This window comes from Mastigoproctus giganteus, chromosome 8, assembly GCF_048544385.1.
Source record: "Mastigoproctus giganteus isolate SK-2022 chromosome 8, ASM4854438v1, whole genome shotgun sequence".
Lineage (NCBI taxonomy): Eukaryota > Metazoa > Arthropoda > Arachnida > Uropygi > Thelyphonidae > Mastigoproctus > Mastigoproctus giganteus.
Window position 1 is genome coordinate 219,925,099 of NC_143582.1, and position 26,743 is coordinate 219,951,841.

At 38.1% G+C, this 26,743-nt stretch overlaps 1 protein-coding gene across 3 annotated transcripts in view; it reads left to right on the plus strand.

The window, feature by feature from the left end:
* Positions 1-26,743, plus strand: part of LOC150082308 (globin-like) — a 186,313-nt gene that overhangs the window by 153,587 nt on the left and 5,983 nt on the right. For 2 of the 3 annotated variants that reach the window (XM_090380131.1, XM_090380133.1), the window contains exon 1: positions 2,131-2,420. The exons of the other annotated variant lie outside the window; for it this stretch is intronic. In XM_090380131.1, coding sequence (XP_090236257.1) covers positions 2,206-2,420 — 215 coding nt within the window. In that variant the 5' untranslated portion in view covers positions 2,131-2,205. Of the gene's footprint in view, positions 1-2,130; positions 2,421-26,743 lie in introns of those variants that run through there. 3 annotated transcript variants of the gene reach the window in all.

Genomic DNA, 26,743 nt, shown 5'->3' on the forward strand with positions numbered 1-26,743 from the left:
ACTGTTTGTCTTGTTTACAGCTGTACCAAGCCAAAACAGATCTGCATGGTATGGAGCAACAGTTTCTGGCTCTAAATCATCGCATCGAAAGGATAATGTGGCCTGTGCATTTGCTTATTTGATTTATCATGATGCAGCAACCAATTTTAAGAACACCATTTTACCATTCTTTGGACCTAATAGCCTATCGGACTGTTACTCCACTATAAAAATTTTGATCAACATTTTGAACTTGCGGAACTGTGTGGCGGTTCTTTTCAATACCTCAAATACCTCCTGTTAAAAATGTGATTTACGATTCAGAAACAAAGATTTTAAGCAAAGTTTTCTTTTATCACTGGTTAAATGATTTTATCCTACCCTACTGTACATGTTCTATTTATTTATTTAATCAATTTACCCCAATCAGACTTCACTTCTGAACAGTCAACATTATAACACATCGACCACAACTATAGTATAATCTTACTTGATATAAAATATTTATATTTAAATTTATTTTTATCATTTGTCTACATCGTTTTTAAAGAGTTTCTAAGAAAAGCAATGCGAGTATCTCACCATATACTCTTTACTACAACTACAGAATTACAGAAAGACAGGCTTCATTAAATTTGACAAAACATAAAGAAAATGCTCCTTTGTAATATTGTACAGGAAGAAAGTAATTTAATCTCTAAATCGTTGTCGTTGGGAGTGACATTAATAAAAAACACGACCGTCAGAAGAGAACAGACCGTTTTCTTTATAGGATTGTACTTGGAACTCTTTGGATTGATGCCCTATCCGTGGAAGATATTATCTCATTCTCAGAAAACAGAAACCAGCAGAGCCAACACTTCCCACTCAGGATGCTCTCATCACCTTGGACTAAAGAGAGATGTTCTCAAGTAACACCATCCATCATTTCCGCACCTTATGCATTGATCGAAATAAGTAAGATGTCAGTAAAGCCTACAGATGGCTTCTGGATCAAATTGCCAGAATTATCACAAAAGCCTGATCTTAATTTATATCAGTAAATTAAAATTTGAAGTAATGAAGCCTGAAATTAAAAATTAATGTAAATATAAGCAATTTCTAAGTAAAATAATGTCTAAATTTCTATTTATATAAATTATTTATGTATTTGAATCGTAAAAATATAATGTAAATACATAATGTAAATGGAGCTTATTTTATTTATTTTATTCTTATTTACTTTATTTTACTTTTTTGTCCCTTGAACCTCCTATTCTGTATAAAAAAAAGAATTGGTTAATGTGAAATAATTTTAATGCTTCTTCGACTTCGAATTATCCATGCACTATTGTAGTAATTTGGATTTCTGAAAAACTCATATGTCAATCCCTATTATATTTGTTTCAATAGTATTTAATATCATTAATCGTTTAAATATCTTGAGAATTTATATAAAATTGTATGTTGTACTCTCTCTCTCTCTCTCTTGTCCCACTGGCCTAACAAAGGGCGAACCCATAGTTAATAAACAGTTAATAATAGAGGGGGAGATCAAGAAGAAAAATCATCCCACCGCACACGTCCCCGAAATCAAACGATAGCTTGAATGGATGAAAATGCTATAGTTTATTTTACAGAGTAAAGGATAACTATGTGTATAGATGATAAGAATAAAGGGTAGTGTCTTGATAAATATTCCCACGCTACTTAGCTGCACCTCTTCTAGGAGTTGTCCAACTATTGCACATTTATTTGATGATGTCCTCAAAGTGCTTTCATATGGAAAGATCGAGTGCTAGGGTTGGACCAAAATAATTCAAATTTTATCACTACTTTGGAAGAGGAACGCATAGATCCCGATAGACAGACAAAACTGAGTAATTTCATATATGCAATGTCATATTAAGTTGCCCAACCTAAAACATATTCCGGGTATTACACACAACTCTAAAGTTGACGAATGCAAGATTCAAAGGGCAATCTCACTGACGTTTACGATATGAACATCCTTAAAATAACACACAAAAAATTATCAGTCGTTCTGTAGAGAGCATATTACACACCTCTCATGACGTTGTCTGCCTGGACCAATGAGGTTGCAGGAGCTTCTGTTTTATATGTGAAATGCCGGCAAACCTCAGGCATTACAATTCGTGAGCGAAGACCGTGCTTATCATCTAATTTCCTCTAAGTGACGCAATAACTCATTCGTCAGGTGTGACTGTTTCTCCTGTAGCTCTAAAGATGGGTGCATTATTAAGTATCCTTTGGGCTACTAGATCTGATCACGATGCTAGTTTAGATACCATTGAGAGTATTCTTTCGGATAAGACTGATGCTAGTTTAGACATACCTGATCAGTCGACTGGTTTAACCCCAAGAGAAAAGAAATTGGTTAAATTTACTTGGGGGTTTATAAAACAAGATATGAAGGGAAGTGGTATAGAAGTGTTTATAAAGTAAGTTATTTATATTTGTTCTTTACTTCATATTTACAAAAAGTATGGATTAATTGATAATAATATAATTTATTAAAATATCTGCAATATTGTGGATGTATTAATATTATTAATAATCTCTTTATTAATCTTGATTTTATCAATTTTACAGCCGCCTAGCTAGAAAGATGTACGTAAAATGTATAAAGTAGCTCTAGTACTACGAAGAAATAAGTTAGTTTAAGTTAAACATCTATTAACAAGGAAATAATTGAATTTAACATTAGTCATTAACATTTTACATGAACTTGTAGATGAGTTAGCTTGATGGCGTTAGCCAAGACACACTGCAGATCGTAGCACCGACCTGCAGTGTGTCTTGGAAGCAAATTTAGGATTTTCTTCCTAGATTTTTTTTCGTCGATTACCTTGTTCAGTCGTGTCTTCCGGAGACAAATGTCTGAGGCAGACAAGAGTCCACCCCGTTTATTCACCTTTGGAGAATTCATCCAATTGGTTAATAGCCTAGCGAGAATTTTTATTTTCCACGAGGTCGTGTTCATTTGCGTACAGTATTGATCTACAGGTAATGAACGGGTTTCCTCTGATCCTGTTCAGCCATCTCAGAATCCATTACTCAATTCCCAGAAACTTCTTTTGAATACCTGGTAGGATGAGGACCCTATCACACAGATGTATAAAGTGATGGGCATGAGACACCTTTAAATGTACTTGCAGATCCAAATACAATTAACAATTGTATTTAGCGGAAATTATACAGACTTAAATTCTGTATTGATTCTGAAGTTCTTTACATTAGTGAATTAGATTCGCATGGGAACCTATTAACATGGAAATGGATACAGTGCTATTAATTATAAACTATCAGGCCAAAATATCAGAAATCCTATTCCATTTTGCCTGACGCGGAATATAAAATATTCCGTGATACGTTCAAATATCTTCTACCTTGATGTCAGGATAGTCAACAACCAAAACTTAAAAGTTGAGATCAGCAAAACGTGTGATATAACCAGGAGTGTCAAAAGACAAGTTCAGACATGTTCCCAGCAATACAAGCAGCCTCACTGGGTTCACCCTTCCCCTCCAGTTCCTTTGAAATAAAAGCATCAAAGATCCGGCCCCCTACAGGATGTCAGGGGCTAGGGAAGCTGACCAGTCTGTTTCCCTTCCTCTCATTTTCTCTGGATATAGCTGATTTTCAAAAAGAACTTTCTGCTTTTTCTTGGCATGAGGACTAAAAGCTGAGACTAAACAGCAAGAACTGTGGAAATAACTGTATTGTCCAAAGCTACATCCATAATTTATAAATAGTCGTAAGGGAGAGCATGCATTCAGGAAATAGTAACTATGGCAGACAGGGAGGAAGCAAAAAAGAACGGATACTTATAAGAAGACTCCGACTTTACGTACACCTGTAAAGTTGAATCTCCAATGTGCTGTCGAGCAAATGAAGGATTCTTTCAACGTACATTTCGAACGATGTTCTGGGTCTGCGATTTATCACTCGTGATCTGCTGAATCGTAGACCGCAAATAGCATGGATTCAACTAGTAGCTGAATCCATGCCACTTGGATTCTAACTTATGAGAAGTATATTATCGTAACTTATTACTATTCGACAACTTAACTATGGAATCATTAATGAAAGTTATATCACAACTGGTTTGTCAAGTTCTGCACTGATGGGTTACTGTCCCCCTAACGATTATTTCAATAATTGATTCTCAGTTAATTGTGAGTTAAATTGCTTTAGCCAAAAGTATCGGTCCTGAAATAAATTGCTTTGCATACATACATTGTTGTTGTTGTAGGGTTTTAGGAGCATCAGAGTCTAAGGCCATATTGCTCCGTGTGTGTTCTGTGGTCGATTTTCTGTTTGCTGGACTCAAAACCAGAGTTTCCGGGAGGAAAAAACCATGGTACCCTCGCCTGAGACCGACTAACTCAGCCACGTTGTTAAAAAGGCCCATAAAAATTCCTCACGTCATCGACGGGCTCGAACTCAGGTCTTTTTCACCCGGTTTGGGGAGGACGGAAATTCTATCAACTGTGCTACTCACGAGGGCTACATACAATGTAAGCTACGAATTGCTCTTCGCATGCTCTGACAAAGCCAACCAACGAATTACCAACATATAAACGAATACGACTTTGGCATTTTATGTATACGATATTATTTTGTCGTTTGTGAGAGTACTGTGATATTTCTACTTTTGTACTCGTTTCAAAGACCTGCGTTCGAGTCCCATTCGTAGGCCGGAGGAAACTCTAAAGGCATCTTCAATGAGTGCTGTCTGTCAATCTCATGTGGTAGGAGTAAGGTTTTTCCGTGAGTTATTCTTTTGTAATTTTACACCACACATCATGAAAATCAGCTGGTAAAACACACAATGGAACTGACAAAATATATAGATGTTCCAGCAGGACAATAACCCCTGCCATAAATCGAAATGCATGATGACTGGATATGAAAAAAACAACTCCGATCTGAACCCAACTGAAAATTTCTCGGATGAATTTGAAAAGCATGTGCGAAATCACCACTGGGCGCTGACTTTGCTACCTGTGTTAAAAGCCCTCGTGGGTAGCATACCTGGTAGAATTGCCGTCCTCCCTACATCGGCTGGAAAAGAACTGAGTTCGAATCCTTTCGATGACGTGAAGAATTTTTATGGACGTTTTCACAATGTGGCTAACTTAGTCAGTCTCAGGCGAGGTCAGCATGGTTTTTTTCCTCACGGAAACTCGGATTTTTCGCCCATCAAACAGAAAATCGACCACAGAACACACCCAATTTACAGACAATATACACGGCCAATACGGCTTCAGTCGCTGATGGGCCTGAAAACCTACAACAAACTGTGTTAAAAGATTTGATTTTCAGCATGTTGAACAATGATCTTTTTACATTGAATCTTCCAGAAATTTCTGCTGTATTAAAATTGTGTTCTGGGTGACATATATGAATATGAATTGGCGTTCCATATTTATGATAACGTAGTATATGCACTGCATATGGCAACAGCCACGTTTCCTAACTTCGAACCTATTTGAAAGAATTCGTATTAATTCTCTTGTATTTAAATATGAAGGCTGGTGTATTATACAATAAGTAATATTTATTTATTTTATTTTTATATTGCGTTATAAATAAGAAAATACAGTGGGCAAGCATGATGGCTGGCTACAAAACTAACTTTCAGAACAAATCTTATCTGCCAGAGTTAATCAGCAAATCATGCTTGTAATATAATTATGGTTACACGTGCCGTAATTATAATTTCGCCTGTAACCTCTTCGTAATGCTGCGTCATTTGCAATTTTCGCTAGTCCGTTATGTTGATAAAACAATTTGTAATACAAGTGAAGTAAACGGACATTTTCTATTTTTTTTCTCTAACTACTGTGTCGATAAATGCAACTCTACATAAAAAATGCTGCAAAATTTGTTAATTTACTATAATTATAATAAAAGAAGTCACTTAAATCAGTTTAGTGAAGCTGATCATAATCGTAAGCGAAAACAACTTGAATATTTATTAATTTTGCTTGCATTAAAATAAAATTTAAAAAATAACTTTTAAGTATAAAATAACCATACCTCTAACTTTTAAAGATAGTCAAACTGTCGAACTACTTGTATATGTCCACTACTCCAGAAAGGAATGATACGAAAATAATTATTAGCATTAGCATTAGCATTAGCATTAGTAGAGGCATTTGATGCAAGAAAGCAAGCTTATGCAGCATCAGCCAAAAAAAAAAAAAAAAAAAACCCACTTCCACTTCACCCCTCTGTTCGTTCAAAATACCTGTCCAGCTGAGCCTTAAACTTATTTAGGCTATCAACTTCCACGACAAGGGATGGAAGTCTGTTCCACCCACCAACCACCCGCTGGCTAAAGGCAAATTTCCGCACATCTATCCTACATCTGTCTTTCCTCAATTTGAATTTATGCCCTCTCAGGTGATTTTTCTGAGCTAGAGGAAGAATCCCATCAGCATTGAGCATGCTCAAACCATTCAAGGCTTTGTACACCTCTATCAGATCACCCCGCTGGTACCTAGTTTCCAGACACTGTAATTTGCAAAACTTAAGCCTTTCTTCGTAAGAGAACCCCTTTGTCCCATTCACCAATCTAGTTGCCCTTCTCTGTACTCGTTCCAGCAGCTCTACATCCTTCCTGAAATGAGGCCTCCAGGCCTGTATACAGTACTCTAGGTGTGGCCTGACCATTGCCTTATACAAGGGAATAATCACCTCCTTATCCCTGCTAGAAAAATTCCTATATATCATTGACAATACACCATGAGCTACTCTTGCAGCTCGTCTGCACTGCTCAGAGAACTTCATATCTGCCTGCACCACCACCCCCAGGTCCCTTTCATTCTCTACCACTGTCAGTGTAGTACCACAGAGTTGATACGTTGCTCTGGGGTTGCTGTTTCCCATATGTAGTACTTTACATTTGTCAATGTTAAACTTCATTTGCCACCTCGAAGCCCATCTGCTCAACCTTTCCAAATCCTGTTGCAGCAGCATAGTGTCAGTAGTGTCCTTGACAACCCTGCCAACCTTCGTATCGTCTGCAAACTTGGACATTAAGCCTGATATACCATCATCAATATCATTTATAAATACAGAAAACAATAAAGGCCCCAATACTGAACCCTGAGGGACTCCACTAATAACATTAGTCCACGATGAGCAGTGTCCATTGATTACCACTCTCTGTCTTCTCCCCCTCAACCACCCCTTTATCCATAGCAGCAACTTGCCTCCAATGCCACACTGCTCCAATTTGTGCAGCAGTCTTCCATGTGCAACAGTATCAAAAGCCTTTCTAAGATCCAAGTATATAATATCAAAGTTATTCCCTGCATCCAGTTCTTTTGTGACTGCATCATAGTATCCAATCAAATTGGTCAGGCAAGACTTCCCCTTAACAAAACCATGCTGTGTCCTAGCTATAACTGAAGTCTTGTCTAGATGATCCTGCAGTGCTTCTTTCACCAGTGCCTCCATTAATTTTCCGGGAACAGAAGTTAAACTCACAGGTCTATAATTACTTGTGTCAGCCTTTGATCCCCCTTTGTGAATTGGGGTCACATTTGCACATCTCCAGTCAATGGGTACCTCCCCTGAGTCCAAGGAAGCTCTCATAATTATGGCTAAGGGTTTGCTTACCTCCTTTGCTGCCTCCTTTAATATAACTGGATAGATCCCATCCACCCCAGGTGCCTTTCTTGTGTTTATCTTCAACATTTTCTCCTCCACTTTGCTCTCAGTTATTACAAGATTCTCTAGCTTACTGCTAGAGTTGAATACACCTCTGGCATTCCCCTCGCTGAATAACTCCTCATGTGTGAATGTCGATGCAAAATATTCATTTAGTTTGTTAGCTACCCGAGCAGGGTCATCAACAGTTGACCCATCGATCTCAAGTGGACCAATCTGATTCATCCCCTTCCTTCTAGAGTTTACATAAGTAAAGAACTCTTTGCTGTTTTTCTTCGCATCCCTTGCCAAGGATCTCTCGTAATCTGCCTTCGCCTGCCTAACCTCCTTTGTAACTTGGTTACAGATCAACTTGTATCTATCATAGGCTTCCATGTCACCCATTAATTTATATGTATCCCATGCATTTTTCTTCTCTGCCACATGTCTCATTAGTTCATCTGACAACCATTTAGGCCTAAACCTTGAACAATATTTCTTAGTTGGTATGTAAAGCCTAGTAGCTTCCACAATAAGTTCTTTGAATGCTTCCCATTTTGAATTTGCTGTTGGCAATATCATCAGTTGATCCCACTGTATAGAATTTAAATACTGTCTCAGTCCATTGTAGTCGCCTTTACGAAAGCAATACCCCTTCCCTTTACCCCTAATGGTAGTTACCTCTTTGAGTAACTCCCACTTCAGCACACTGTGATCACTGCCACCAAGTGGTTCATTTATCTGCAGATTCTTAATGCATGAAGAATCACTACTGATAATCAAATCAAGAGTATTACTCCCTCTAGTTGCCTCCCGAACATGCTGATGTAGAAAACAATCATCCAATAAATCCACAAAAGCCTTGCTACTGTGTGAGTGACCAGCCCCCAAATTCCAGTCAATATCTGGGAAATTAAAATCCCCCATTATAAGACTCTCTGATTTACTGGCCCACTCTATTTCTCCGAACAGTTTCTTATTATACTCATCAGAGTCATTAGGCCTATAGCACACTCCTACTCTCAATTTTGATCTCCCAATGCTTATGTCACACCAAACTGACTCGACACTGCACTGTCCAGCGATGTCGACTGGCTTCACTTCCTTGGATTTTATGTGTTTTTTAACTAATAGCATAACCCCTCCTCCCTTCCTATCCTGTCTATCCTTTCTGTAGACATTGTACTCCCCAAATTCCAGTTCTGCATTTCTTATATCTGTGTGACACCACGTCTCTGAAATCCCCACAATATCTGCCTTTGATGTTTTGAGCAATACCTCAAATTCATCAAATTTATTTACTAAACTCCTAGCATTGGTGTACACACAAGTATACATGCACCTGTTCTTTTTCTTAGCTACCCTAACACAACCCATGTGTTTACTTGTACCCCAATGATTCCCAGCAGTCTCTGAAATATCCTGCATCTTATTTTCCAGGCTGCGGCTCATTCCAATAGAAGCAGTGCAAGAATCACTTTCACCTCTGCCAGTGGCTACTGTTAATCTATTAGTCCTTGTATCCCCCCAATCTAGCAGTTTTCCGACCCACCTAACATTGCCTCGATAGCATCAGCAAACATTCTTGCACCCTTTCTATTTAAGTGTATCCCATCCCTGTAGAAGCAGTCTCTCCTGTTAACAAGTACAGACCAGGCTGAAAAAAATTCTACCCCTTGAGCCCTGCACAATCTTTCCAGGGCCGAATTGATTGACAGGGCTCTCATCATATACTCCCTCCTATCGTGTCTGGGCAGAATTGCAGACACTTTCAATTTCAACCCTAATTCACGGCTTTTTTTCATCAGTGACCTGTACTTGTCAAGTAATTCCGCCGGTCTCCTACTCTTAATGTCATTAGTGCCAACGTGTACAACTATATCACCTTTTGTGCCCTTAAAAGATGATATCCGCTCTACAACGTCATCAACTTTTGCCCCTGGCAGACATACGAATATATTTATGAATATATGAAATTATGAATATATTTTGGAAATACTGAACTAATGCGACACTTTTTTTTTACAACGTGTGCAGGTAAATAATAATAAAACATATTATTCACAATAGCAGTAATTATTTTTAAGAAATGAAAAGCTTTCGTTTCTTTCAAACTCGATCAACATATAACATTAAATCTAGTCGTGTTTTAAAACTAATTAATTCCAGGGTGCGCTAGCGTACGAAGAAAATATTAATTCCAGAAAAAAATAAATAATAAATAAATGAATAATTATTAAATATGAAAACAATCAAAAATTTAATTTCCCTTCGGTATGGGTTGACCTTCGACTGGAGATGGTAAAGTATGACGTAAAAAAAACAAAACGATTTCTCATTATTGACACACAAGTGCACTGCGTGAAAAATTTTTGATTTTCGTTATTTTGCTACAATTTAACTCCTCAGGGGCCCACACTGGTCAGTATGAGCTTGGCGCACCCAGGGTCCTGAGCTGGATATCATCATTCTTCTCTCTCTTGGTGATTTCCTTCTACTTCTGACCATGGCCGGATTTACATATAAGCTAAACAAGCTGCATCTTAGGGCTTAACATTTTCACAAATGGACTGTAAGAGAGAAGAGCCTGATGCACCATATGAGTAACAATAATAATAATAATAATTACCTTTATTATTTGCCTTCAGATTTTTGTACTGTATATTGAACCGAGCAAAAAAAGTACAAATGACATCGTACATCTGTTGGTTTCGCTTCTTTGGGGAAGACTACTATTTTGGTAGCTGTGTGCTACAAATATCCGCTGGAAGAATGGCAACACTAGAACGAACTGAAGGATAATATTACAAATGGCACCGTTACTATTTCTTGCTTTCATTTCAAAATATTCAATGGTGTACAAAGTGCACCACAAGTGGTAAAATCCTTAAATATTTGTGGAAACATGAGCTTTCCGGTAAAATTCTTTGAACATGACTTAAGTTCGTTGTGTAATATAACCGGTCAATGAAAATTTTCAGTCAGATGAATAATTTTGCTGCTTGATGACATTCTGACCCTACTTTGATTTCACAACTCATGCAAGCAGATATGTAACAAACCACAAACAAATCCTGTCCTCTTTGTCTGAAGAATTCTCATTTGCCGCTGTCCTATTTCTGAGAAAAACACTATGGCCTTGATCGTGCTCCCGGAAGTCACTGTTCTGAACTGCTGATGTAATAAAGCCAGAATAATGTCATGCGGAAGTGTTAATACAATCCTTTTTTTTTTTTATTAATATAAATTTTTCTCTCTTCCTATATTTTAGGGAAGTTTCTGGAGGAAATAAAAAAAAAAAAAAAAAACACTGCCGTGTTCCGATAAACTACAGTTTAGCAAAATGAGATCTGATTCAATTTGCCCATTTTTTTAACATTATTTATTAGATTTTGATATATACAAAAAAAGAGTCATTTCTATGCATTTAAGGGAAACGGCAAAATAAGGGCAAAAGAAGTTATTTTTCGTATTCATTTCGTAATCCATGACAAGGGATGTTTTTAACTTGTCACTTGTTTGGAGAGGTCCTTGTTCGAATCCTCCTTGAAGACCATAGGAATTTTTAAGGTTGGGGAAGTTTTAAGAATCCCATTAAATCGGGGTTTCGGTAAGCAGATTTCAGGCGGATGGGGGATACGATTTTACCTATTTGGAATATCCAGTGTTTCAGGAGTAACAGCATGCAAATCAGCCCGTGAAAAATATTTTATGGTCACTTTGCCTGTTTTGCGGCATAATATGATTCCAAAAATATGTTTCTCTCTCAAAAATTTGTTTCAGGAGGTGGGTATCGTCATTTGGTTTCGTCCTCTCCACACTGGCTAAAAAAAGACCTGATTTCGATTCCCGTCATTGAGACAAGAAATTCTTGTGTGTCTTTTTCACAACGTAGCTAAGTTAGTTGGTCTCAGGGAGGGTAAAATACTTTTTCCACTTAGAAACTGGGTTTTTCGTTGAATCAGCCCGTTCACTTTTTTCACTTAGAAACTGGGTTTTCCGTTAAGCAAAGCAGGAACTCAACTAAACACACGCAATTTGTCGATCAATTCGACCCTGGAGAAATTGTGCAAGGCTCAAGGGGTAGAATTTTTCTCAGCCTGGTCTGTGCTTGTTAACAGGAGAGACTGCTTCAACAGGGATGGGATACACTTAAATAGAAAGGGTGCAAGAATATTTGCTGATGCTATCGAGGCAGAGTTAGGTGGGTCAGAAAACTGCTAGCTTGGGGGAGGGGGTACACAGACTAATAGATTGACAGTAGCCGCTGGCAGAGGTGAAAGTGATTCTTGTACTGTTTCTATTGAAATGCAATTGAGCAGCAGACTGAAAAGCACAGCAATGGAAATTTCCAGGACTGTTGCGAGTCATAGTGGAAAAAGTAAATACATGGGCTGTGTTAGGGTAACTAAGAGTAGAAACAGGTGCGTGTATACTTGCATGTACACCAGTGCTAGGAGTATAGTTAATAAATTTGATGAGCTTGAAGTGTTAGTCAAGACATCGAAGGCAGATATTGTTGCGATATCAGAGACATGGTGTCACACAGACATAAGCAGTGCAGAATTGGAATTTGGGGAGTACAAATCGTACAGAAAGGATAGACAGGACACGAAGGGAGGAGGAGTTATGCTGTTAGTTAAGAAACACATAAAATCTAAGGCAGTGCATCCAATTGATGTTGGTGGACAATGCAATGTTGAGTCTGTTTTGTGTGACATAAGCACTGGGAAAGAAAAAATGATAGTAGGTGTGTGTTATAGGCCTAATGAATCTGATGAGTATGATGAGCAATTGTGCAGAGAAATAGAGTAGGCCAGTAAATCAGAGTATCTTATAATGGGGGATTTTAATTTCCCAGAGATTTACTGGAATTTGTGGGTTAGTCATTCACACTTTAGCAAGGCTTTTGTAGATTAATTGGATGATTGTTTTTTACAGCAGCATTTTCGGGAGGCAACTAGAGGGAGAAATACTCTTGACCTGATTTTCAGTAGTGATTCTTCATGTATTAAGAATCTGCAGATAAAGCAGATTCTTAATGCATGAAGAATGCAAAGGATGCAAAGAAAACAGCAAAGAGTTCTTTACTTATGTCAACTCTAGAAGGAAGGGGATGAATCAGATTGGTCCACTTGATATCTATGGTTTAACTATTGATGATCCTGCTGAGGAAGCTAACAACACTAGGTGATAGTGATCACAGTGTGATGAAGTGGGATTTACTTAAAAAGTTCACTACCAATTAGGGGTAAAGGGAAGGGTTTTTGCTTTCATAAAGGTGACTACGGTGGTCTGAGACAGTATTTAAATTCTGTGCGGTGGGACCTACTGATGATGTTACCAACAGCAAATTCAAAATAGGAAGCATTCAAAGAATTAACCTTGGAAGCTACCAGGCTTTTCATACCAACTAAAAAATATTGTTCAAGATTTAGGCCAAAATGGATGTCAGATGAACAAATTAGACATGTGGCTGAGAAGAAAAATGCATGGGATACATATAAACTAACAGGTGACAGAAGCTTATGATATATTTAAACTGGTCTGTAACCAAGTCACAAAGGAGGTTAGGCAGACAAAGGCAGATTAAGAGAAATCTTTGGCAAAGGATGCAAAGAAAACAGCAAAGAGTTCTTTACTTATGTAAACTCTAGAAGGAAGGGGATGAATCAGATTGGTCCACTTGATATCGATGGTTCAACTGTTGATGATCCTGCTGACGAAGCTAACAAACTAAATTAATATTTTACATTTACATTCACACATGAGGAGTTAATCAGGGAAGGGAATGCTAGAGGTTTATTAAACTCTGGCAGTAAACTAGATAATCTTGTAATAACTGAGAGTAAAGTGGAGGATAAATTGTTGAAGATAAACATAAGAAAGGTACCTGGGGTGGATGGAATCTATCCAGTTATATTAAAGGAGGCGGCAAAGGAAGTAAGCAAACCCTTAGCCATAATTATGAGCGCTTCCTTGGACTCAGGGGAGGTACCCATGGACTGGAGCTGTGCAAATGTGACCCCAATTCACAAAGGAGGATCAAAGGGAGACACAGATAATTAGAGACCTGTTAGTTTAACTTATGTTTCAGGGAAATTAATGGAAGCACTGGTTAAAGAAACATTGCAGGATCATCTAGACAAGACTTCAGTTATAGCTCGGACACAGCATGTGTCCGAGCTATAACTGAAGTCTTGTTAAGTGGAAGCATTGTCTGACCAATTTGATTTAATACTATGATGTAATCACAGAGGAACTGGACGCAAAGAATGATTTTGATATCATATATTTAGATCTTAGAAAGGCTTTTGATACTGTTGCACATGGAAGACTGCTGCACAAATTGGAGCAGTGTGGTATTGGAGGCAAATTGCTGCTATGTATAAAGGGATGGTTGAGTGGGAGAAGACAGAGAGTGGTAATCAATGGAACTGCTCTTTGTGGACTAATGTTTTTAGTGGAGTCCCCCAGGGTTCAGTGTTGGGTCCACTGTTGTTTTCTGTATTCATCAATGATATTAATGATGATATATCAGGCTTAATGTCCAAGTTTGCAGACGATACGAAGGTTGGCAGGATTGTTAATGACAGTACGCTGCTGCACAGGATCTAAAAAAAGTTGAACAGATGGGCTGAGAGGTAGCAACTGAAGTTTAGCTGTTGTTGTTATTTGGTTTTTAGCAGCATTAGCAACTAAGGCCATATTGCTCCGGGATATGCGGTGGTCATTCTCTGACTTTTCCGCATCCTCCATATTTGGCGGTGACGGGCTCGAACCCCGGTCTAATCAAGAAGCGTGTGCTACGCACTGCTGCTCCTTCCCACCTGGCTACGGAGACGCCGAAGTTTAGCATTGACAAATGTGAAGTACTGCATACGGGACGCAGTAACCCCACAGTAACGTATCAACTGTGTGGTACTACACTGACAGTGGTATAGAGTGAAAAGGACCTGGGGGTAATTGTGCAGGCAGATATGAAGCTTTCTGAGCAGTGCAGACTGTCTGCAAGAGTAGCTCATGGTGCCTTGTCAATGATATACAGGAATTTTTCTAGCAGGGAGGGGGCGATTATCTCCTTTTATAAGGCAATGGTCAGGCCACACCTTGAGTACTTTGTACAGGTCTGGAGGCCTCATTTTAAGAAGGATGTAGAGCTGTTGGAACGAGTACAGAGAAGGGCAACAAGATTAGTGAATGGAATAAAGGGTTGCTCTTACGAAGAAAAGCTTAAGTTTTGCAAATTACAGTGTCTGGAGACTAGGCACTTGCGAGGTGATCTGATGATGTGTATAAAGCCTTGAATGGTTTGAACATGCTCAATGCTGATGGGACTCTTCCTCTTGCTCAGAATAATCACTTGAGAGGGCATTAATTCAAATTGAGGAAAGACAATTGTAGGATAGATGTGCGGAAGTTTTCCTTTAGCTGGCAGGTGGTTGATTGCTGTAACAAATTTCCATCTGTCATTATATAAGCTTGCATATACTATATATATACTATATAAGCTTGCATCATGTGCCCTTGCTAATGCTAATGCTAATTTACAGACGTATTACATATATACATATATATGGAGCAATACGGCCTGAGTTTCTGATATGCCTAAAACCCTTCAACAACCATCTGTCGGTTATACCTTTAATTTCTCCTATATCTAAGAGGAAGTTACGCAAAGTTTGGTTGTTGCATTGATTTTTGTAGAGTCGAAATGCATGTAGAAACATGCAGACGTTTTTCTACATATAGAGTGTGTTTAGTGTCAAACGGCACCAGGGGTTTCCCCCATCTCCGCGTTTTTCTACATATATATGGCTAGTCCACTATCTGGTATTATCCATGAACATAAGCTACTCAGTATAATTTAATCTAAAATGAATAACGTTCTTGCCGACGCCGACCAAACGGAGAAATAATAATAGAAAAGTGGACCAAAACGGTGTGTCAATATGCTGATAAAGTTTGATAACTAAATACTGTACTGATCTATATCTCCCTATATATAAAGTGCAAAAATGCTGCAGTTAAAGTGATATAAAGGACGATTGGAAGATATTTTAGACATGAAAAACTTTAAAAGGTTTGTAAGACGATATTCTTCACTTCTGAAAAAAATTCAGAATGACAGAAATATAAACACGTACAGTGTTTATATTTCTGTCTGAGCATTTTTTTTTTTTTTTTATGTTGTGTTGTTTTTGTGGTTCATTTTTCAAGTCTTTGGGTGCTTCCCTGATCAGGAACTTTTTTGCTTAATGTATGACGCACTTCTATCAATATTTTACCATGCAGACCCTATTTTCTTCTTTCTTTAAATTTATGATTTCAGGCCATGATGGTTTTAAGTTGGTTTTAATGGAGACATGCAGTCTCACCGATATTTTGGAGTTTTTCATCTCTTCCTATCGTTGTGATAACTAAAGTAAAGGAGACATACTGTCTCAACAACATATTGGAGTTTTTCACGTCTAAAATTTCTTCCAGTCATCCTTTATATTTTAGTAATTTATATACGTCAAGCGTTATTTTATTTCCTTAAATCAGCATTTAGTTTGCAAACTTTGTCAGCATGTAGAGGTACACCATCTCGGTTCATTTCTTTTCATTTCCCAGTTTGGTAGATCTCGAAAAGAACGTTATCATTTATTATATTCCCTTAACAAGAGCCTTTTTGGTATTCTTCGCAGCTGGCTCAGAGGTATACCACCTGGTTGTTGTGGGGTTTTAGGGGCATCTGCAGTTTTAGCCATATTGCGTCTGTAAATTGTGTGTTCTCTGGTCGATTTGTTGTTTGCTGAACTAAGAACCCGAGTTTCTGGGAGAAAAAAAGAACTACTGTACCCAAAAAAAAAAAAACTCAGCCTGACTAACTCAGTAACGTTGCTGAGTTAGTTGGTCTGAGGCGTGAAATGTTGCGTCATCCACGGGATTTGAACTAAAGTATTTTCCACCCGGTGTAGAGAGGACGACGATTATACCAAATGTACTAAACCCGACAGCGGTATACCACCTTGTAAATAGCTTTCTAAATGATTTTGAACACTTTCTGTAGTTTCGCCACTGTTATGGAGTTAAAAAAGTACTTACTAAAATATTTTTCATCCTGAACCAAACAGTTTCGTTGACTTTTTTTGACAAAAAGAATTATTGGATCATCCAGCAGTGGGGGAGGAGGAATATCCCCGGAGATGACAAAAGTTTCCAAACACAGTCTTCGATTTCAGATGAACACAGTGCCGGATTAAGGCATGGGCTAGCAGGGCCCTTGCCCGGGGAGCCATTCTTTAAGGGGCACCAAATTTTACAAATCATGAAATATATATGTATATCCTTAGTAAAGGAGTCACCGAAAAATCTTTCTGCCCGGGGCGCGAAAATACCTTGGTCCGGCACTGGATGAATGCGGAAATCGTGTCAAATTTAGTTGCATTTTCTTTGAAGGATCTGACTAAAGATATGACAAACAAACGTTGTCCCACTCACAAATTGCGGAAATGAGGGATCGAATAAAATGTTATGCTTCGTCATGGATGGGTGGAGGGGGAGAGAGAGAGATGAATGTTGAGTAACCGGTTTCTTTACGATAAAGATGATTTTAATATGCGTATTTCTTTAAGTAATACTGTAATGAAGAGAAGAGTCGAAACTACCATTAATAATTTTTACGGTTGTTTAAAAGAATAGCTTCAATTCAATTCTTATTTAGGTATTAGATATATCAGCATCGCAGAGGATTGGATTAAACTATTTCCCGGTATTACTCTGCGCATTTTGACGTTGTAGGGTGGGGGAAGTTGTCGAAGAGGTAATATATTACAAAAAACAGGAAAAAAAAACTTGTTTAAATAACCTAGTTCCTCCAAGGTCACAAGAGTAATTGAAAACAGGAAGATCAATAAACTTCAGGAAGTAAACATACACCCGCGAACTAAGTTCATTTCCAAGTCTATCCACAAAGAGAGAAAGAGAGAGAGAGAGAGAGAGAGAGAGAGAGAGAGAGAGAGAGAGAGAGAGATAACATAGCGCATTATGTTATCAAAATTGGGCTAAAAGAGGATAATTATATGGTGTGTAAAATGTAACCTATGCTATTGATATAGAGGACGTTATAGCAGTGAGTGTGCACAAATCGAACTGCAGAATACATCTCGTTCAGTTTAAAAGAATACGCAAGACGTGAAAGTTTCTAGTAGCAATCTTTATTACTTGCGCAGTTTCCTGCTGTTGATTAAAACTAGGCATGCGAGGTCATTTTTCTATTGCTGAACTGGGGTTGCAATATTTTGACATAAAAATACAAGTTCCTCAATAGGGCTACTGCTTTGAAGAGTAGAAGTACATTCCACTATAAATATCCGGTTATTTGGGACACATCTGGACTAGTGCATTTTGGCCCGATTAAGCGGCTGCCCCAATTATGCGGAGTTTCTCTTAAATAGTTAAAAATACAGCTTTACGATTGATTTTCTGTAAGATCAAATCACGTCACCATAGTAAAATACCCATCACTATACAATGTGTAGTAAGCGCCGGTCATTGTGATCATGTTTGTGAATTGAAGTTTAATTCTATTAAACAGCGATTCTAATTAGCGAAAATCGGAGGAATATTATCCACAGGCTATAAAAGTAAAGATATACTGTATTAAGAACAATTTTACACTTTATTACGTTACCAATTAAAAAATTAAATGATACGTGAAAATAGGAAGAATATTTTCCACAGGTTAGCAAAATAAAAATAAATTTACGCTTACGTGCATAGCTTAATTAATACGTACTGTAATATGTACATACTAACTAGTTGACACTTCTGTTCACTGACATTTGTGGGTGGGGGTTAAAATTTAAAACAGTAAAAAAGATAAGCAATCAATAACAAAGAACATGGCACACAAATTGCAAGTAACACGATACACGCAAGTGAGAACGGAGTAACAAGTTACGAAGGTTAAAAAATAGGAATGAAGAGAAGATTCTGAAAATTAATTTTTTTTATATGATTGAAGATTCCATTAGTGTAAACACATTTCATCATAATAACCCCCAGTATTCCAGCTGTCGGTATTATCGCAAATTCAATAAGATCGAGTTTACTATCCGTTTGTGATAGATTGCACTAACAGAAAAGCCCAATAAACAGGTGACTACTAATTGTTTTTACTGTTCTATGGTTGTGACCTCCAGAAATCCGACCGAACCACGGTCTCCTGCCCCGATTAAACGACATGTTGTCTCAATTAAGGAATTTTAAACCCTGGCTATTTTCTTGATTGGGTTCTATTCTTTAAGATTTGTCCCAAATAAATGGCTGCCCTGATTAACAGGTGGCACAAATAACCGGAATCCACTATATATATATATATATATTGCCGTACCATTCATATCCGGACACCTGCCTTTAGACAAAAAAAGAGCTTTTATTGTGTCATTTAATATTTTGTGCTGAAACCTTTTACTTTTATGACGGCCTTTAATCTTCGTGGCATACTCTCAACCAGCTTTTTATAAATGTCGGGTGATATGTTCCTCCACTCGGCCTTTAACGCAGCCACCAGTTCAGCCTTGTTCTTTGGGTGATCTCGACGTGAACGTACCCGACAATCCAATACATCCCAAAGATGCTCGACAGAGTTCAGATTAGCACTCCAGGCTGACCAATCTAACTTTTCCACACCCATGTCCTCAAACCATTCTGTTACCACCCGAGCAGTATGGCATGGTGCATTGTCTTGTTGATACAGGTATGAGCGTTCCCCGAAGTATTGCCATAATGTTGGAAGTGCATAAATTGTCCAGGATGGCCTGGTATTGCACAGCATTCTTGGTTTTGATGATAATGACTGATGGGCTCAAGCCAAACCATGAAAGAAGCCTCATACCATGACACTGCCTCCATCAAAGTTCATTGTTGGGAGGATACAGTCAGGAAGGAACTGTTCCCCTGGCATTCACCACACCCAGGAACGGACATCAGACTGGTGGAGTACGAACCTCGACTCGTCTGTCCACAGGACTCTTTTCCACTGCTCTACAGTCCAGGCTTCGCGCTCCTTACATCATGTTAATCGGCTTCTAGAATTTGTTGAAGTGATCAATTCTGGTCCATTGTTGAGGTTCTATTGAACGTGTCATCTTGTATGCCCACTTTTGCAATTGTCTGTTTGAATCTCAGTGTGCATATTTATAGCAGGTTCTCTGAGGTGTTAGACCTGTTTCCCCATCTGGATATTAATGGTTGGGCAGTGTATATATATATACAGGGTGTCTCAATGTTACAACAATTGTAACATCATGTAACAATGTTACATGATGTTACAAGAGATGCTCGAAGGTTCCACCATGAGACGCGATGCATGCGTGACGCTGACGCAGCATGGATTGGCGAACACGGTCGAACACATCTGGAGTTTCTTTGACAGTAGCAGCAGCGCAGACGAGTCTCGCCACGAGATCCATTTCCGTTTCCACAGGCGATTCATACACGATAGATTTGAGGTCCCTACAGAAAGAAATCAAGGCTCGATAAATCAGGTGAGCGTGGGGGCCAGGCAATGGGTCCACCACGGCCAATCCATCGACGCCAAAAACGCCTGTTCAAATGGTCAAGACCACACCTTCCATAATGGGCAGGCGCCCCATCATGTTGAAACCAAATGTTGCGTCTCACATTTGCTGGAACATTGTCAAGTAACCCTGGTAGGACTTGTTCAAGAAAGATCCGATATTTAGCGGAGTTCATGCGGGATGGTAACAGGTATGAACCGACTAAGCAGTCACCGACGATATCTGCCCACACATCTATTACGAAGCGATGTTGTGCCGCATGGGGGTGCACACCACGTGGGCCTCTGCTAATCCATACACTAGGTGCATGTCTGCCAGCTCACAGTTCGTATATCGATGCATGCTCTTCGTGCGGCGATTACTGCTTGAACGAGTAAACCAGAAATTTTTCCTCTCGCGAACTGATGAACAGCGCCGTGTACCGATTTACGGTGACGTTTCCGGTTATGGGTTCCTATGAGATTCACATTCCTTTAGATGTTACCTACCTCCCCTAAACGTTTGTACCAATATTTTTGAGACACCCTGTATAAATAGTCAAACGCAAGAGATGTGTTTAAAACAAAATGCAATGTACTCAGCATGTATACAGCTTATGTAGGCGGTTCCAGAACGTCACTTCAACTCGGCCATGGTATATTATGCTGAGGGTACAGAACTCAAGGCATAAGGTGCATAATGTGCTGTAGAACAAAAATCTGGCCTGTAATTCTGAATACTTTCCTGTTGAAAGCATTCTTAGCTTTGCACTCTGAAGTTTCTAATGTCTGTAAATAAATCATTTAATTCGTTTCAGATTATTCTTTCTTATTCTGCATTGTGCTGTTGTGTTGAAGGGAAACCAGAAAACCTTTCTTTAATGTCACCATTAGTTGTAACATCACCGAAATGTAAAAATTAATTGATTTGCATGGTTCCTTTACTTCTGATATTACAATTTATTTTCTTTTATTCACTTTTAAATTTGGTTAATATTTAGAATGTCTCTTACCAATGCATCTTTGCAACAACAAGTACAGGTCTGGCAACGAAGATCTACTGTGAGTAATTTACCATTACTTTGCATTAGAATCCATTAGAATCCATTTTATAGAAATTAAATAACTTTCGCCCTGTTGGCGCTGGATTATTCAAGAGATAGAAATGTTTTTTTTTTTTTTTTTTTTTTTTGTTTTTTTAATGGACTATCATTTTAAAACTCTTTCATTTTAAAAAAAAAATTCAGTTACATGAAATGAAAATGCCTAAAATTAATAAAACAAAGAATATTTCTTTGGCTTGAATAATTCAGTACCAAGAGGGAGAAAAGTGTCCACCGCAAATAAACATTAGGTTTCCTGGCCTGTACATCGTATTAATGTCGGCTGTGAAAACTGCAGCCATTATCAGTCCACTGAAGAATGGAAGCATCCTCAAGGATTCATATTGAGGGAAATGGACCATAATCTGCTACACTGGTCCAGTGCCAGTTGGCAGATCAACCGTATTTAGAAGTCAGGGGCTTGAACCTCAGTCTAATCAAAGAGCGTGTTCTACTCCACTCAACCCCCCTCCCTCGAACACTCGTCTATGCAGGCGACTGTACTAGCTTACAAAACGGCATCTACTCTAACGCAAAATCGTGGTGCTTAGCAGCCAATCACTAAGAAGCTGTGGGAGGAGCTAGATTTATCACCACTTGTCGCAAAGATGCATGGGTAAGAGCCTTGTTCTAAAGATTAACTTTAAATTTAAAAATTCACCAGAAGTTTTGAGGGAAAGATAATTGTTCTACCAGGTTCACAATTAGCATACATGATGCTTTAAAAATTCACCAAATTGACCAAGATATTCCAAGTAATTACCACCACGGCCAGAATGTATGTTATCATTGCTACCTCTAAATGCTAAACCAAGCTTACTTAACAGTGGCAATGATTATTTGCAAAAGACCTCGCCAGTAATTTTATGCAGATTGAATTTGTTTCATTAGCTTGAATATGATTCTTGATTATTCAGAATTCTGAGATATTTTTCCGATCATTGGAGCCATTTCAGTCAAGTTATTCGTTAAATGAAAATAATTTACAAATAAAACGAAGAATAAGGCGCTATCAATATTTAGTTTATTTAATTCGTTTAAAAACTTAATCAAGTCTTCTCACAGCTTAATTTCCAGAAACAATACCTGCAATTTGCAGAAACTAAGTCTATCTTGGTAAACGCACCCTTTCGTACCTTTCACTAATTTTGTTGCTCTTCTCTGCACCACTTAACAGACCCACATCCTTCCTAAAAGGAGGCTTCCAGGCCTGGATTCAGTAACCAAGGTGCGGACTAACCCTTGTCTTATAGAATAGGATAATCACCCCTTATACCTGTTTGCAAAATTCCTGTATATCATTACCAGAACCCCGTGAGCTGTGCTGGCATCCTGAGTGCACTGTATATAGAACTTTGTGTTCACTTCCAGACTGTTTTATAAACTGTTTAAACTGTTTTATATACTGTTTACCTCTGAGCTTCTTTCGTTCACCATCTTAAATGTGATATGACCCAATTGGTATATTATTCTGGGATTTCTGAAAGGCATATGCAGTACCTTACATTTATCAATGTTAAACTCCAATTTTCACCTTCTAGCTCATCTTCCTAGGTCTTAATTTTTGCATCCAACTCCTGTGCGACAACATTCTAGTTTGTCAAGTTGGCCAAACAATTTTTTTTTTTTAGATCTGTGCGGATATCAGAGTGGTTATAACACACCGCCCTCCCCACCACCGGGTGGAAAAGGCCCGGATTCGAATCCCATCAATGATGCAAGTTACTTTTATGGGCCCTTTTCACTCCGTGGTTGAGTTAGTCGGTCTCAACGTGGATAACAAGGTTCCCCCGAAAACTCGACGAATGCCATCATCCAATGATTACACTAATTTATGCACATGGAGAGATGATTTACTTTTCGGTCGTCCCAAATATGACACATTTTTTTTTTTTTTTTTTTAGAAAGCAGTACTGAAATACATTTAGGATTTTATACTTCTCAATTTGATCTTGAAATGCATTTCTGACCATAGGTTCTATTGGCTTCCCTTCTTCTAAAGTTAAACTGGCCACACTGTTATTCATTTCATTCTCAGTTCCTTCCCACGTGCACCAGAGAGATGTAATCCATTCTCCAACCAAAGGTAATAATCTCTGAGTAGTGATGGACTGGCCAATGGGAAATTTTGGCAAATAACAGAAGAGCTGGTGCTTGCAATGAACTTATGGGCGTGCTTGAGTGAAAATTACAAACTGTTATAATAAACCTCTAAAACTAATTTTATGACCATAACACTTAATTATCAGTGCAGGTTTTATCCAGTTTGCAAGAATTTATTAGTATTTCAGTAGCGGAAAACGATGCAAGAAAGCAAGATGAGAGCATCAGCCAAAAAAAAAAAAAAAATAATAATAATAATAAATAAAATAATACACACTTCACTCATTCAAACACTCCAAGAATTTTGTCTAGTTCTCTGAATTTGTTGAAACCACCCACTTCCAAAACAACAGATGGAAGTTTGTTCAAATGATTAACTACCCCCTGGATGAAGGCAAACTTCCACACATCTATTCTGCAACCCTATCCTCAATTTGAATTTATGCTCCCATTTATGTAGTGTCACCAAGAGGAAGAATGCCACAAACATTTAGCTTACTCAATCTATTCAAGGCCTGAAACACCTTAATCAGATTCCCTGAAGGTACCTAGTCTCCAGACAATGCAATTTACAGAGTGAAGCCTTTCTAGGTAAGAGCATTCTTTTGTTCACTTCACCAATCAGATTGCTTTCTCTGCACTGGCCAGCAGATCTACATTCTTCCTAAAGTGAGGACTCCAGACCTGTCGACAGTACTCCGAGGGTAGCCTCATAATCGTGGCCTTTTTTCTTCTAGCAAAGTTTCTACACTGGTGTTCAAAGAAAGTGCATCACCCCTTAAAATTGTAATTGTCGTCCGAATAATGTAAGTATATGGCAATATTTCTTACAGATTGCATCAGATAAGATTGACACGCATAGGTGATTATGTAATATTGCAATAGCTGTTACTTTCAGATATATAAATACACTCTGCAAGAGTTGCAGCTATTCCTTGATACGGGTGTGCATTTCGTATCACCGAGTAGATCACCTGCAGTTTATAAAAGGTTCCGTAAATGCCAATGGATACCTAGCTATATTGGAAGGCAAATTGCTGCCAACCATTACACTATTTCAACCCACCAAGTAACTGCATCTTTCAGGATGACTCTGCTCCTTGACATCAGGCGAAAAGTGTAAATAGGCACTTCTGTAGTTACTTTAGCTTCATTTCTGCATTAGAGGTTCGATAGTAATGTTTATTACAGATGAAAAAATGGTTGGAAGAAAGGTCCATTACAACTTTTAGCTAGCTAGGAAACAGCCTGGATCTGAATCCTATAGAGAACTGTTGGCATCGTGTGGAATCTGCAGTTGCCAGAAAGAAACCAAAGACCCTTCGTGAACTTCAGGAAGCCATAATTCGTTTTTGGAACCACGAAGTATCAGTTATCTTCAGAATTTGATTTTGTCAATTCCTCAATGATGTGCTGCTGTCATCAGGGCCAGAGGCAGTGCAACTAAATATTAATTTGCACCTGGTGAACTTTTCATTTTGCTTTCCATTTAAAATGATAAACTGAAGCAAATTGAGGGCTACCAATAACATTTCAGCCATACAGTATTTACCAAAACTGTTATATAAAGGTTGGAGATGCTCATTTTGGAATATATTGAGAGCACCTGCCAAATATTACTTTGCTTTGCCTTAACTAATAATAAATATCTTTTGTTTATATTTCTATTTGTGATGCTAGTCATTAATGTAACATACCACCGCGAAAAATGGTTAGAAATATGAAATTCCTAGGTGATGCACTATCTTTGAGCACCAGTGTATATATATATCATTGACAAACCCCATGAGCTGTCCTGGCTGTAGTAGTAGGCTTTTTAGAGCATTGGCAACTAAGGCCATAGTGCTCCATGTATAATATCTGTAAATTGCATGTGTTCTGAGATCAATTTTCTGTTTTGCTGGATGAAAAACCAGTTTCCAGGAGGAATAAACATGCTATCCTCCCCTGAGGCTGACTAACTTAGCCACATAGGGGTTAACTGCCACCAATATGCTTACATTTGCCTTAGTTAAAGTACCTTACATTTGCCAATGTTAAACTTCTGCCAGTTCTCAGTCCATTGACCTAATTTTCCTTGACCATGTTTCAGTGGCATAGTGTTATTACTGTCATTAATTATCCTGCCAACCTTTCTGTCATCTGCAAACTGTAACATTAAGCCTGATATACAATGGTGCCTGCACCGACCCCTAGGGGACTCCACTAGTACACTTTCTTTCTTCATGGACTTATATTAGTCCATGAAGAGCAGTACCCATTGATAATAACTGTCTTCTTCCATTCAACCATTCCTTTATTCATAGCAGTAATTTGCTCTGAATGCCACATTGCTCCACTTTGTACAGCAGCCTTTTATGTGAAACAGTATCAAAAGCATTCCCAAAATACAATTAAATGATATCAAAGAGGATATGATATTGAAGACTTATGGAACAATGTTGTTCATAAACTGAACTTGGAAAATTAAATGCACTAGGCATAATCCTTATGGGTTTTTATAATTAACTATATAATATCGGTGTAAATACACCATAGTTAACCCATATATTTGAGCTACGATTGTAGCGTAGAAGGCATCGTTTTAAATGTATCTCATAATGTGGTTGCCTTCACAACAAGATAGCTACTATTGAATTACTTCAAATAAATAACGCTTCTCTAGTAGAGAAGGCTACTGTTATTTATTTTCAGCGGTACCACCACCCAGACGATCGTTTCGAAGCTTTTTGGCTTCGTCATCAGTGAGCGGGTAGGTACCCAGGTAATACAACAAGCCATCTCAGTTACGAAGTTATATCCACATTATGAGAGATGCCAGAAGGGTGTGGTGGTAATGTATTTGGAAAATTAAATGCACTAGGCATAATCCTTATGGGTTTTTATAATTAACTATATAATATCGGTGTAAATACACCATAGTTAACCCATATATTTGAGCTACGATTGTAGCGTAGAAGGCATCGTTTTAAATGTATCTCATAATGTGGTTGCCTTCACAACAAGATAGCTACTATTGAATTACTTCAAATAAATAACGCTTCTCTACTAGAGAAGCGTTATTTATTTGAAGTAATTCAATCGTAGCTCAAATATATGGGTTAACTATGGTGTATTTACACCGATATTATATAGATAAACTGAACTATACTTTTTTTCCTTTAATATCCTTTCAGTTGTTTCCGACACACCTGGAAAGGTACAAGTGTCTACTTTTAAGAAATATGGTTTCTTTTGAGTAATTGAAGTAAGGGATTATCAGCGCATAATTTCTCATTTATTTATATATTTACCCCCCCAGGGGCTCACATCTTGTGAGTATGGGCTTGGCACATCCCGTCTACTGAGC